General features: G+C 42.7%; 3 protein-coding genes across 3 annotated transcripts; 1 reads left to right on the top strand and 2 right to left on the bottom strand.

Annotated features, from left to right (window-relative positions):
• On the bottom strand, positions 1-1,007 carry LOC123170176 (agglutinin isolectin 3-like). The gene has a single exon (XM_044588042.1). The coding sequence runs from the start codon at positions 963-965 to the stop codon at positions 330-332; it is 636 nt and encodes a 211-aa protein (XP_044443977.1). The 5' UTR covers positions 966-1,007; the 3' UTR covers positions 1-329.
• A 5,007-nt stretch (positions 1,008-6,014) lies between these two features.
• On the top strand, positions 6,015-6,789 carry LOC123041347 (citrate-binding protein-like). The gene is made up of 2 exons (XM_044464002.1): positions 6,015-6,305; positions 6,406-6,789. Exons 1-2 carry the CDS (start codon positions 6,015-6,017, stop codon positions 6,787-6,789), a joined length of 675 nt encoding a protein of 224 aa, XP_044319937.1.
• Positions 6,790-12,721: 5,932 nt separating this feature from the next.
• On the bottom strand, positions 12,722-13,733 carry LOC543215 (agglutinin isolectin 1-like). The gene has a single exon (NM_001427951.1). It carries the CDS (start codon positions 13,697-13,699, stop codon positions 13,061-13,063), a length of 639 nt encoding a protein of 212 aa, NP_001414880.1. The 5' UTR covers positions 13,700-13,733; the 3' UTR covers positions 12,722-13,060.
• Between the last annotated feature and the right edge of the window lie 801 nt (positions 13,734-14,534).

A 14,534-nucleotide genomic window follows, 5' to 3' on the forward strand; every position in this document is an offset into this window, starting at 1 on the left:
TGAGACTCATGGTAATGTATTGCAACGAAATCATGAAGTACTTCAACATTACAACCGGGATGCATGCATCCTGACAACCGAAGGTAACAAGAAAAACTAAATTTGTGGCAACAATAGCACACCCTACATTGCCACACAGTACTTCTCACTGTAATATCTCCATGCATGTACTGCAGCAATATTTTGTTACTGCTGCAGTAACCTGCATGTCATATTGCAAGCTAGAGAATTATTAAGGACTAGTACTACTAAAAGTAACCGAAGGGAAACCGTAGGTGGCAATGAGACTACCACGGATTATTTGTCGTTGCAATACTGCCATGGCGAGATCATTCTTTGAGAAGCGTGGAGGTGGAGTTGGCGGCGATGGCCTCGGCGAATACAGCGCCACAGCCGCCGCTCTGGCAGCCTGCACCGCAGTAGGCCGGGCCAATACCGCAGGATCCCCACTGGCTACAACAATAGTTGTTTGTGCAAGCCCTGCCACCGGCGTTCTTGCCACACGGCTTGTCGGTGCTGCAAGCGCCGTTCTGGCAGCCGACGCCGCAGAACTCGGAGCCGAGGCCACAGTAACCCCACTGGCTGCAGCAGAGGTTGTTCGGGCATAGCTTGCCGCCGGCCTGGCTGCCGCACTTGATGTCGGCGTGGCAGGGGCCGCCCTGGCAGCCGGCGCCACAGTACTCGGAGCCGAACCCGCAGTGCCCGTACTGGCTGCAGCAGTGGTTGTTGGGGCACACTGCGCCGCCGGCCTGGCTGCCGCAGCGCTTGCTGGTGTAGCAGGCGCCGTTCTGGCAGCCGTTGCCGCAGTAGTCGCCGCCCATGCCGCAGTAGCCGTACTGGCTGCAGCAGAGGTTGTTGGGGCACTCCATGCCGCTGCCCTGCTCGCCGCACCTCTGGGCGTGCGTGGTCACCGTGAAGGCGAGGACGACAGACACGCCGAGAGCGAGGGCCCTGGTGCTCATCATCTTCTTCCTTTTTACTTCCTCTCTTGTCGATCTAGGGCTGGTTGTGTGCTTGTGTCTGTGGAGTAAACAGGTGATGATCCCCGCTTTATATAGGCGCTCTGAACTTCTCGTTACAGTCCAATTCGATGTGGCAGCTCTTGCCATGCAATTGCACGCATACACGTGTTTCACTCATTGTCAACGATCTTAACCTGATCGTCGTCTGACCGAGGAGATTGTTAATGGATGCGATGTGATACGATGCCGGATCCGTTCTTGATAGACGTGGCACTGCACTGTACGTAAGATTCGTAATGTTTATATGCTGTTTATGCTTGCATGGGACATGCATGGAGAGCGCGCTATTAGACTAATACTAACTTAGAGCATCTCCAACAGCCGCCCAATGCGCGGCGCCCAAAAAGACAGGTTTATAGCACGTAAGTAGGTTTTTTAGGCGCTAGAAGACGTTTGCTCCAACAAACGCTGCAAAATATGTTGTGCGCGCGAGTCCAACGGTCCCAATCAAGCGGTCTCATCTGCAGCAGTCCAGAGTTTGCAGCGCGCGCGACCGGACGCACTAAATATGCTGCGCGCGCTGCATTAGTTATAGCGCGCGCGTTTTTTGTGCGGCTGCTGGAGACTTCAAACCGGATCCGCGCGCGCTAAAATAGGTTTTTATACCGCGCGACGCTCATATAGCGTTTCTATTGGAGATGCTCTTAGAACTAATACGTACGCATACACATGTGATTACACCTCGTCGTCCCCATCCACAGAAGCACCCCAACGGACACGTCGCGTGCATAGCATCTGATCGATGCGAACGTTGTGCTCTGCGTCCATGATATTGATCATCTTATCTTCTTTTTCTTCTCATGAGAGCAAGTACTATGATGCGAGATGTTAGATGTAGTTTTGAGAGTCGTGTGGGCGTGACATGCATGGAGAGGAGAGCAATGCATGCACGTGACCAGTTAATGGAAAAAATGGCAGTGGCATCTCGCACCGGATATCCTTTGTTAGGAAAAATGGTCGGTTGTTAGGAATATTGCGATGGTAAGGCAGGCCTGATCCACATCTTGGTTCAGTCGATCGAACCATCGAAGTAGTAGTTGGCTACAATTTTTTTTCTCGGGAGAGTAATTGGCTAGAGTACAATTGAATATAAGCTCGAGTTTTTTTTAATATAATACAGACGCAAATGCCCATATACACACAGATACTCCCTACATCTATGATCACCTTCAAGAGACTGAGCGAGCACATCATCTTGAGATTGACGAAGTCATTACAGACACCTTCGTAGTTGGCGAGAACGTCTCCTCCTACTAAGAGCACATTGTCGAAAGGCCTGAAATAAATCCAGAAAATACTTAAATTCTGGTGGGCTGGGAATACCACTGTCCTTCTAATCATTCAACCACATGTTGGTTCACCAATATAAGCTCGAGTTAAGACCTCCTGTAGTGTGAGTATCATAGCAAGTACTCTCAAATTAATGGGTTCAAAATATTCATCTCTTTGGTTTACTCTACAGATCTCAAATATTTTCAATGCTTACTACTCCTTCCATCCCAAAATAAATGTCGTTGATTTAGTGCAAAGTTAGTAGAAGTTTGTACTAAATCAGCGACACTTATTTTGGGACGGAGGGAGCATATTATTACTATGCCCAAGACTTTGTTTTGCCGGGATTGCTTTTAACATGGATTTGCTTGGATTACCCGCTCATTTGTGTGTCCAGATGTATTATGTGTTGTCATATTGGTAACTAAAAAATACATTTGAGGCGAAACAAACAGTAGGTCTTGGCATACTGCATATTTTCCCTGCATTTTTAGTTAAATGTTAAATATAGAGGGTAAAAAGAGCTAACAAACTCTATTGTCTAGTTGACTAGGTGCAGAGTTGTACAAATAAGCACACATGTTAGATAAAGGTCTTGGCCCAATCAGAGAATTGTGAGTATGCTTTCCTTTCCTATCATTTTCAGCCATGTATTGTTAACTATTATTGGATATATTATCTCTAGCTTGGATTTTATGTGCCAATCAATATACATACAACATTGTAGCCAAAGATGCATCTCAAAGAAACATGGTAAATTTTGATAAAATAAACTTCCAATTTAAGTGTATCTTTAGGCTTTAGTCCAAAGTACTTATATTTAATGGCAAATTTATTTCATATAGTAACTTCTTTTATCACCGTTTGTGCTGCCATGCAAAATTATAGGCTTTGGTGATTATCTGTGCATTATATCCTGCCTCCTTGTCCAAAAGTATCCATTCTTCCATCAATATTTTTGATGAGAATTACTTTTCTTAATGTACTTTGCACCTGTGTTGCGCCTTCCCGCTTTGTCATTGTCAAACTAACTAAATTTTTGTGGTCCTACATCCTATGGCACCAAAGCATTTTGCCTAGTTTGGCTACTTAAATCTTGTGTATGTGTGGTCATGCTTTGTTCTATTCTTCAAGAATCGAAATTCAAATGGCTCTCCAATTTACTATCTCTTAATCAAGTGTTCCACCTCTCTAAATACTACCATCCTCAGATTGTTGCATCTCTTGACAATCATCAGTACATGTGTAGCAGATCTTATTTGAAGCCTGATCCTTTGCTACTCAACATGTGTCATGACTCACCACATGATCGGAAGGACAACTTGAGCATGGATGTATATTTGACGAATAAAAACTGAATTGCTATTTGAAAAACATTATGAATTTCATGTCTTCTTGGAATTCTTTTTAAAACCAACTAATTATTTTAGCTATTTGCGAAATAGAACTGTAGTACTCATCCGCCTAGTACATTGATCAAATTGTTCATTTCAAAAGTTAAATCCAATATTTAATTTAGGGAATCCAATTAAACTGATTTAATTGATCAAATGTTTAGGCTGGTCAAAACCATAGTAAAGGAGGTTTTTTTCATATTTATTGTTTAAAAACCGCCATGTGCCAGTCTTGGTAGCCCCATTATGTCAGATATGGCACACTTCTATAGTTTACAGAAGGAGACATGTGTTTACAAACCTCGTGATGCGATTTAGGGACTTAGAAAAACATTTTCTTAGTTCAATCACTAGATTGAACCATACTTAGAAGCCTTGTTTTGAGGAATCATGTGTGTGTGTTGGGCGGGGAGGTCCCCAACTAAAGATATTACTCAAGTTGGCCAAGGCCAATTTGTTACATCATCAGAAGTAGGCAAGAAGAAAGGTATAACCTCCAAGAATTGGTGGTGTCCTTGTGTTCTAGTTTCCTAAACCTATGAAACCAAAGGGTGAAGTCATTTAACATGTATTGTAATGTGGTAGAGCTATCTTGATCAATGTCACTGAATACAAGCATATTCCCAAATCTTTCGATGGGCGTTGAGAATAGCGGTGTTCCAGACTTGGTGGAGCAGAGGTATTGGCGGCTGGAATTCCCAAATACCATTGATATCTTGGACATTTAGGTCAATTCCCAAGTGTTACCATATCCTGACAGTAAAGGAACAATAGAGAAACATGTGCTCTGTTGACTCAGTTTGATGTTGACATCTTAGGAAAGAACTTGACACGACAATATGCTTGTGGTGGAGGTTGAGCTTGTTGTTGAGGCACTTGCAGAATAAGAGCTACACAAATACCTTCACTTTATTGAGCACATACCCAAGACTCCCGGATGAAGTCGACATTTTGATCTATGAACCCCTCGTGCATGAAAAGGCCATAGGTGTGCTTGGTGGAGAAGGGAGCGCCTTTGTTGAGGAAACATTTGTCTTGCCTAACACCAAACAGAAAGTCATGCAACTAAGACAAGAGAAACTATAATTTAAAGGAAGGCACTTGGGGTTAGGCGATTCCTCAGGTTTGGCGTTACATTGTTCAACATGACTGAGATACCCAGATTGTTTTGTCCAACGGAATGGGTGAAAAACAGGTTTGGTATCTAGCCCAAAGACGGTGTAGTGACCATCTTTCATCGTAACGAAATAAACCCATTGTAGTTTAGATATTTGTTGGTTAATAGTATTTGGAAGAAAAGAGTCATGATTCTGGGTGCAAGTGGCATTAGGATGCTGAAGTTGTGCCCAACACACCCAAGGATTGTTGGTAGGTAGGAGAAATTTAATGAAAAAATTCATGAGTATGCAGATATTCTATGTATGGATACCTTTTATTGTTAGACCATCAAATTATCTTAGTTTGCAAACATTATCCCACGCGATTAAGCATTGTCTGGGTTTTTGTTTTGGATTATGAGTTGTTGAAGGATGTCCGCAATTATGATGAATATGTAGGGGGGTGAAGTGGATTGCCCTGGTGTAGATCATGTTTGCAAGGGTAACAGATGCATGTGCATTTACCCCGCAAAAAAAAGCATGTGCATTTAACTCTAAAACGAACTCCACTTAGTCAAATCAAGACTTAGTAAAACAAACCAAATAATATGAAAACACTATATACACATTATTATAGCTCACCAAAGTGGATCATACGTTACACTACTTAATTAGTGACCAATTAGTTCGACAAATCATCTCAGTGCAACTGTCTACGCATTTTTTTGAGATAGTGTTCCGGAAGTTTACTCGACCAGATTCAGCTGGGGATATAACTCCAATGCTCGGAAAAGAGCACACAACGGAGCACCCAACAAAGTGTAACATCGTCACTCACAACATATATACAAAAAACCAGCTCCACTTAGTGAAATCCAGGCCTAACAAAACAAAACAAATCAAATCAAATTAGCAAAGCAGCGGAGCCGCCAATCTTACCTTGTAGGAGTACACTAGCGTAGTGAAGTCGACGGTATATGTTACACTAATTTAATGATCAGTTAGTCCGCCAAGTCCTCTCAGTGTAAACATCAAGAATATATTAGCTACTACGCTAATTAGTTAATGGTCACTTAGTCCGGCAAGTCCTCTTTAGTGTAAGCATCAGGAAAATATTATTTAAGCTTGCAGGAACACTATATATTCGGCAGGGAGCTTGGTTACTTGCAGTTCATCACAAGCCATTTACCTACACGGCTACACGTGTAGAATAACGCACGTACACACACATGGCTCCTCACGCTCTCTCTTGGATTAGTGTGTCTCTGCTCATCTTCTTGGCGTCGTCGTCATGCGTTGTGGCGAGGGGCGCTCGGGCACCCAAAACCAACGACCCGACGGCCGGGTTCACCGCGGTGAGGCTCGGCGAGAGCAACTTTGCGCTGCAGCGGCCGTTCGATGAGACAAGCGGCGCCCGGTACAGTTTCGACGGCACCGTCCGGAAGCTGTGGGTGCTCTCCTCCGACAAGCCCCACGCCCGCCAGAGCCATACCAGCCCAAGAACTGAGATCAGAATGGCAGTACGTGCCAACTATTACTACTTCTACTCAATATGTATTTGGGTATACATAAAATCAGAGATCTTACTGGTTGCTTTTGCTATTCTTCTACCTGCTGCAGGGATACGACTACAGCTCCGGCGTGTGGCAGTTTGAGGGCCACGGCTACGTCCCCTCAGGCACGACCGGAGTGTCCATCATGCAGGTGTTCGGCGCCGGCGAGACAGCCACCACCCTCATGCTGCACGTCTACAACGGTGCGCTGCGGTACTACGACCGCCAGGTCGTGGAAGACGACATCTATGACAGATGGTTCCGGCTTAACGTGGTCCACGATGTCAAGGCGTCGACGGTGACCGTGTACATCGACGGCAAGCAGAAGCTGCACGTCAATGGCCGTGGCGGCGACTCACATTACTTCAAGTTTGGTGTGTACGCGCAGAACCATGACTCCAGCTGCATGGAGTCTCGTTGGAAGGGGATCAGGATCCTCAAGAAAGACTGACGCTTTGATTCAGACTTTACTGCCGATTACATATTTTTCTCGTATATATTTATGTTTTCGCCTTATCATAGTGGCTGTGTATTGTTTGTGGACTTATGATATTTCTTTTGCGAGGTTGTGGACTTTTGATTTGTAGACATATGAGCCTGAGAATGTATATATGTATATCATCTGTTTGTGGTAATTTATTTTTCCTTTAATGTCCGGATGATGTTTTTTAGGGGAACCGGATGATGTTTGAGATGTGACGGATCTAGAAAATCTGTGCTCAATTACAAGGCGTATGAATTTTGTATGAAGTCAAACAGTGTAAATTTGACAACATTTTTAGTAAAAACTATCAACAACTACAACATTAATTAAATAGATATGAAATATATTTACTGTATATTTAATGATGTTATTTGGTACTACTGTAGTTTTAACCAAATCCTTGATGGAATATGCTTTAATGACCTCATGATATATGTGAAAAGAATATTCATCACAGTACGCATACACAATTACTATTCGTGCGGATGCATAAGTTAGTAAATAATATTCAAAATGGTAACAAATATTATTCCGGTTTCTAAGCAGTGTACATTAAAACTTTTGTGAAACATTCTCAAATTTTTACCACAATAAATTGGTGTCATCCGAGGAAACCATGACAAGTTCATGTTTTTCAGACTTCTTTTCATTTTTTGGAATTAAAAACCAATAACCTCCATGTTTGGGATCGAGTCTTGACACCCCATGTTTGGAATTCTTTTCCTTTTCTTGGATAAGGCCTAAACATAGATGAAAGAAAACAAACATGATTTTTTTTCAACCCAATATTGTCAACTTTTTTATGCACTTGCAGTTTGTATTCACTAAATTTCAATTAAATACACGTTTACTTCCCATTCGTGCCCATTTTTTCATACACCTGTACTTGGAATCTGAATTATATGCATTAAATGCCTAAAAAATACACTTAATGTCTTAAAAAAGGAAAGAGAGAGGGAGAAAGAAAATATAAGAAAAATAATGTAGAAAAGAACAAAGGAAAAATGAAAACAAATAGTGTACAAAAGAAATGAAATAAAAGAAAGGAGAAGAAAAATATAAATATTTTTTTTGCCGTGTACCGCGTGGTAGGAACTCGGCAAAGGAATGCCACGCCGAGTGCCACGCGGGCAACACTCGACTAAGCATGGCTTTTCCAAGTGTCCTATCTTTGCTGAGCTTTTTTCTGCAGTAAGTATCACGGACCTTTGTCGAGTGCCTGACATTATGCACTCGGCAAACACACTGGCACTCAACAAAGTTGCCGATTCTGGTAGTGCAACTACAATATTAAATAGGTATGAAAGTGTATTTTGTTATGTATTTGGTGATACTAATCCTACATACCTAAAAAGCCCATCCACACTATCTGATTTCTGCTTACATGCAGCCTATCCATGTCATCACATATGCCATGTAAGCGAGGTCAGCTAATCGACAATTTCCCTTTAGTTTCTTATGCCACCTCGGCAAAAAATTGTCTCTGCTTCTGTCACTTCTTCGCTCTTTCTCTTCTCCGTAACAAACAAACGGAAGACCTTACGTTGCACAACACCACTTCCTCTCCTCCACAATCTCTAGCAAGAAGGAACTAATGGAAGAATCGCGTAGCCCACGTCTAAAATTGATGAAGGGTCCAAGGGGACGTTTGTGCCATTAAAACCAATACTCAGCATGACTCTTCATCCCCATGGACCGTCGGCCATGCTCCACCCAATTATCCATTCGTCCTTCACCACGGCTGGACATTCCTTTTACTGCTCCTATATCCATGGCTCTGGTGTGCTACTGCTACATCTCTCCCTCCATGAGCTCACTTTTCCAATTTGTTAGCTACCAAATGATTTGGACAATACAACTGCCACTATTAATTCATCTACTCAATACCGTTGATGTGGTGTCGAGCTTTCCTCCGGGGGAGCAGGCTGGAGCTATGGAGGTCGGGAGGAGGAGGCTAGCAACGGCGTGGTCCGTGGAGAGAAGGAGCCGAGGATTCGACAACGTGAAGGATGCGGTGTCGAGATTTTTTTCCGGAGGAGCATGCAACAACTCGATGGAGCCATGGAGGTCAGGATGAGGAGGCCAGCGATGGCATGGTTCCGTGGAGAGAAGGAGCAGAGGACCCGATGACGTGAAGAAGAGGGTGGCCAGCGGCCTGCCCGCGTCTTGCGGCGAGGCGCGGGGCGTGCTATGAATTCGGTACTGCCTATTTGGGCATCGATTTCTCATGTGCATTATGTTTTTTAGGGAATCATGTGCATTATGTCCCTTCTTCACCTATGTTTATTTCTACTTAGGTTTATCATTTTACGATTATCTGATCTTTTTATTTAGGAAAAGATGCCAAGGTTTCTCTCTCTCTCTCTCTCTCTCTCTCTCTCTATCTATCTATCTATCTATCTATCTATCTATCTATCTATCTATCTATCTATCTATCTATGTACACTTACCAATATCTATTTGTGTTCTTATGCAATTCCATTTTTAATCTATTAGTTTTTTCTCATGTACTAGCCTTTTTCCTGCTCAACCTACGGAGCAATGGTGACACATGTAACACTATTTTTGCGGCCACAATTTTAGAGATGAGGCAGATTCCACATGTTTTTGTTGCTTATGAGGTACAAACAATAGTCGTTGCTAGATATTTTTTCTTTGAGAAGGAACACATTGCATTCCAATTACCTCGGAACAACCAAATCAGTGGTCACAACACAGGATGCATTTACAGGGAGCTTTGACAGCCACACGTGCTGAGCAGCCATTGCTAGATCTTCTAATATGTGCAATTGTTCCCTAAAAGTACTTTCGAAATCTGCCATGCATTCAGGTTTGTTATGTTCTTTACTTTAAGGGCTAATATTATTTATTCTTTTTTATATGGCTTAATATATTTTTTGAGTAATATAGCTTAATAACTGGACTAGAGCTTACACGCAGCTTTTTCCTTTTTTGCGTGATTTAGGCTATTTTATTTTTTATTATACTTTTATTGATCTCCAGAGAGAATTATTGAATTTTAGTAAATCACAAATGAATTTTGCATTCATCATCTAAATGTTCACATGTTAAATAAGCTCTCATGGGCACAAAACATTCATCAAGTCATACTTCACCATTAGCAATAACAAGAAAAGCACGAACAATATCCATCTTCAAGCAAAAAAGACTTCCATCAGCATTCTAATATGATAATAAGAGGACCACATCCTATTATCCAAATTAAACCAACATTGGCTACAAGGCCTAGTAGCTTTGCTCCATTGCACTATGTTTTTTGAACTTTTACTCTCTACAATTCCCCCTAAATGATATGTAATTAGAAATAAAAAAATAAGCTACTAGGGTTAGAAGGATAATCATTGCTAAAGCATGCATCATTAAGGGCTTTTGGAAGGGTCAAGATAAGGGACGCTACACCAACAACCACTAATTTATAGACTTCGAATTAAAGTTGTTGCATCATCTAGGAAGATCATCAAAACTAACAGGAATAGATGGCAAACTAAATGCACATCTAACTGTATTCTAGATATGTTTAGCCACTGCACATTGAAAAAAGAGATGATCATGTTCATCATTGATGTGGTGTTGTCTCCGTAAAGACATTGAACATTGTTGGTCTTTCCTCAGTGAGCTAGCACTGCACTATCTCCATGACGGTAGATCCTATTCCCCGAGTAGGTAGGTCCGGGAATAGAGATCAATCGCGTACCCCCAGGTGCCTCGTCCTTTGAATGGGTCGTCCCATTACGGGGTTTCCCCAACGGTTTTGGGAAAGTTCTTGAAGCAGGTTTTCTTTTTTTCTTCTATTTATTCTTTCTTTTTATGTTTTTATTTTTCTTTTATGATTTTTATATGTTTCTTCTCTTCATTTTTATTTATTTTCTTTACAAATTTCTAAACTTTTTAAAAACTTGCAACAAAAACATGAAATCATGAAACAATTTTCAACTCATAATTTATTTTTCTAAAATCATGAGCAATTTTCAAATTCACAGACATGTTTTAAAAGTTGTGAACATTTTTCGAATTCACGAACATTATTCACAAACTAACAAACATTTTTTTCAAAGTTGTGAATATTTTTTGGATTCGTGAACATTTTTTGAATTTGTGAACAGTTTTTTAATTTGCGAGCATTTTCTGAATCGGTGAACAATTTTTTAAATTCACAACAATTTTTAATAGGCAGCCATTTTTAAAAATTTGGGGAAAAACTGAAGCTCACAAACATTTTTAAAATTCACAAACAATTTTTAAACATGGGCAGTTTCCAAGTTCATGGACAATTTTCTAAAATTCAGGAACAGTTTTTTAGGTTCACGACCATTTTTTGAATCGGCAATTTTTTTAAACTGGGAACAATTTGTATTAATTTAACAAAAAAGATGAATCGGTGAAGTTTTTAAAAAGTTTGAAGCATTTTTCAAAATTCATGTTTTTTAAAAATTCTGTGAGCATTTTTATTTTATGAAGATTTAAATAGAAAGCGGGCCAAAATCTAAAAAACTGGCAGAAACCTCATTTCTGCAACAAAAAGATGCTGGAAAACCAAGCAAAAAAAGCACATCAGACAAGCTCGATAGCTCTCACTGTCCTAGTTGGTCTGGTCAATTCAGCTTTGCTGAGGGGGGGGGGGGGTGTGCATTTCCATGTTTCCCCTCATAGGTCGGAGAATACGAGGTCCCCTACATGACTTCTTTGGGTCATCACAGTGGCAGAGCTTCATGGGGTCAACCTGGGCCACCCACCCCCCGGCCCATGAAGAAATCTCCTAATACTCCTTAGTATTTGGGCCATAAGTGCCCCTAAAAAAATTGGTTCATAAGTGTAGTAAAAATAACCCAAACCTCATAATTTCGCCCACCCTCAGCCCATTACCCCTCCAGAGATTTGGCACTAGCTCCGCCACTAAGTCATCACATCTCTATATGAATCCATCAGATGGCTTGAGTAAATATTAATTGAACTTGTCCTCGTTTTTATCCCATGCTCTGGATCAACCCATCGCCTCTCCTCGTCGTGCCCAGGCGGCGACGCCTCTATGCGGTGCAGCTCCTCGCCGCATTGTATGGATGAAGGAGACAATGGTTGGCTTCACCACCGGCAATCGCAGGGCCACTGAGGTAGCCCACTGTGTAGGGACTACCCCCAATCATCATAGCGTATTGCGTGTACACAAAAAAATATCACCGTGATGCTAACTATTTCTCCCAGAACATCCCAGAGATAATAAGTGAATGAATTTGAACAAAGAAGTTGATATGACAGGGAATGACAGTAATGGGTTGCCATTCTTGAAGAGGAAGGTGTTAACGCGGGAAGTGACGATGGGGCACACCGTCATTGCCATGATGCCAATCCTGGTCGTGCAATCAGATCTTCCTAAACAAGCTTTAAAAGGTATTTTAGTCAGCCTCCTACTTATTTTTGTGCTCAATATTTTTTGTAGACCGTACATTTCGGAAAACTGCGGCATTTGAGGGCATTTTTGCTGCCGGTTTTCATGAAACTGGCTATAATAAAAGTTTTAAATAGCCGACTTTATCGGTTTGAACAGTGTGTCACTAAATAGTATTAATGTGTGATTGTTCTATAAAATTACAAAATAGCGACATATAGCCTCGCTATGGCTGCGCTATAGTTATTTGAGCAGGGTGCCGCTATTTGGCATAGCCTGCTATTTAAAACTATGGTTGTAGCGAGGTATCAAAATTCATTTTATTAGTACTAAAAGAACTACATATTGGGAAAATATTTTTATAAACTAATCTATATGTATACTTATGGTTTTCAAGTATGCAACCTAAACACAAAATATTTGAACATTTGTACAAATATCTAACAATACTTATGCAAGACTACCACTTTTACTTTTACTGAGCAAAGGGAGTAATGTCGTGAGAACCATGGTAATATATTGCAACGAAATCACGAAGTACTCCAACATTACAACAGCCATGCATGCATCCTGACAACAGGTCATAACAAGAAAACTAATTTGCGGCAACAATAGCACACCCTATATTGCCACACAGTACTTTCTCACTGCAATATTTCCATGCATGCACGACAGCAATATTTTGTTTCTGCTGCAGTAACCTGCACATCATATTGCAAGCTAGAGAATTATTAAGGACTAGTACTCTAAAAGTAAGTGAAGGGAAACCGTAGGTGGCAATGAGATTGCCACGGATTATTCGTCGTTGCAATACTGCCATAGCAAGATTGATCATCATTCTTGGAGAAGAGTGGAGTTGGCGGTGATGGCCTCGGCGAAGACACCATCGCAGCCGCCACTCTGGCAGCCTGCACCGCAATAGCCCGGGCCGATGCCACAGGATCCCCACTTGCTACAACAGTAGTTGTTAGTGCAAACCCTGCCGCCGGCGTCCTTGCCGCACGGTTTGTCGGTGCTGCAAGCACCGCTCTGGCAGCCGCCGCCGCAGAACTCGGAACCGAGGCCGCAGAATCCCCACTGGCTGCAGCAGAGGTTGTTCGGGCACAGCTTGCCGCCGGCCTGGCTGCCGCACTTGATGTCGGCGCGGCAGGGGCCGCCCTGGCAGCCGGCGCCGCAGTACTCGGCGCCGAAGCCGCAGTACCCGTACTGGCTGCAGCACTGGTTGTTGGTGCACGTCGCGCCGCCGGCCTGGCTGCCGCAGCGCTTGCTGGTCCAGCAGGCGCCGTTCTGGCAGCCCTTGCCGCAGTAGTCGCCGCCCATCCCGCAGTAGCCGTACTGGCTGCAGCAGAGGTTGTTGGGGCACTCCATGTTGCTGCCTTGCTCGCCGCACCTCTGGGCCTGAGCGGTCGCCGCGGCGAAGGCGAGGACGGCAGCCGCGCCGAGCGCGAGGGCCCTGGTGCTCATCATCTTCATGCTTTTTGTTTTCTTGGTGCTGGTTGTGCACTTGTGTGTGTGTGTGTGGAGTAAACAGGTGATGATCCCCTCTTTATATAGGGGTTCTGATCACAGTAGTCGAATTCGACGTGGCAGCTTGCCATGCATGGGGCGCAGACACGTGTTCGCCCATCGTCAACGAGATTAACCTGATCGAGGAGAGTACCTGTTAATGCATGCATGTGATATGATGCCAGATCCGTTTTTGATGGACGCGGCAGTACGACTACGTACTTGTGTATGAAGTTTAGCGCTTGCATGAGACATGCATGGAGCGCGGGCTATTAGAGTAGTTAGGACTAGTACACATATGTACATATATGAGTAATGCTACACGTACAAACAAGTTACAAGATTTTATAAAAAGGGTTAATTTAATTGGTTAATAGGTGGGGAGGCGGCCCACCCTCCCCTGAAAATCAGGGAGGACAAGTTTGTGATTGGTTAGTAGATAAAAAAAATCCTAGTCAACATGTAAGTGCGTGTAACTCTTTGTATGTTTAGCATTATTGGTACGTATATGTATGTGCATGTGATTACGTGTAAGAAACTTCATCGTCCTCATCCACGGAAGCAGCGCCCCAACGGACACGTCGCGTACATGTGCATAGCATCTGACCTGATCGTTGTGAACTCTGAGAAACGTTGTGCTCTGCGTCCATGCATTATGTGATCCAGATCTTATCTTCGATTTTCTTTTCATGAGAGCACGAACTATGATGCGAGATGTAGTTTTGAGAGTCGTGTGCGCGTGACATGCATGGGGCATGGAGAGCAATGCATTCACGTGATCATTCAATGGCAATGGCAGTGG

This window comes from Triticum aestivum, chromosome 1A (assembly GCF_018294505.1).
Source record: "Triticum aestivum cultivar Chinese Spring chromosome 1A, IWGSC CS RefSeq v2.1, whole genome shotgun sequence".
Classification (NCBI taxonomy): domain Eukaryota; kingdom Viridiplantae; phylum Streptophyta; class Magnoliopsida; order Poales; family Poaceae; genus Triticum; species Triticum aestivum.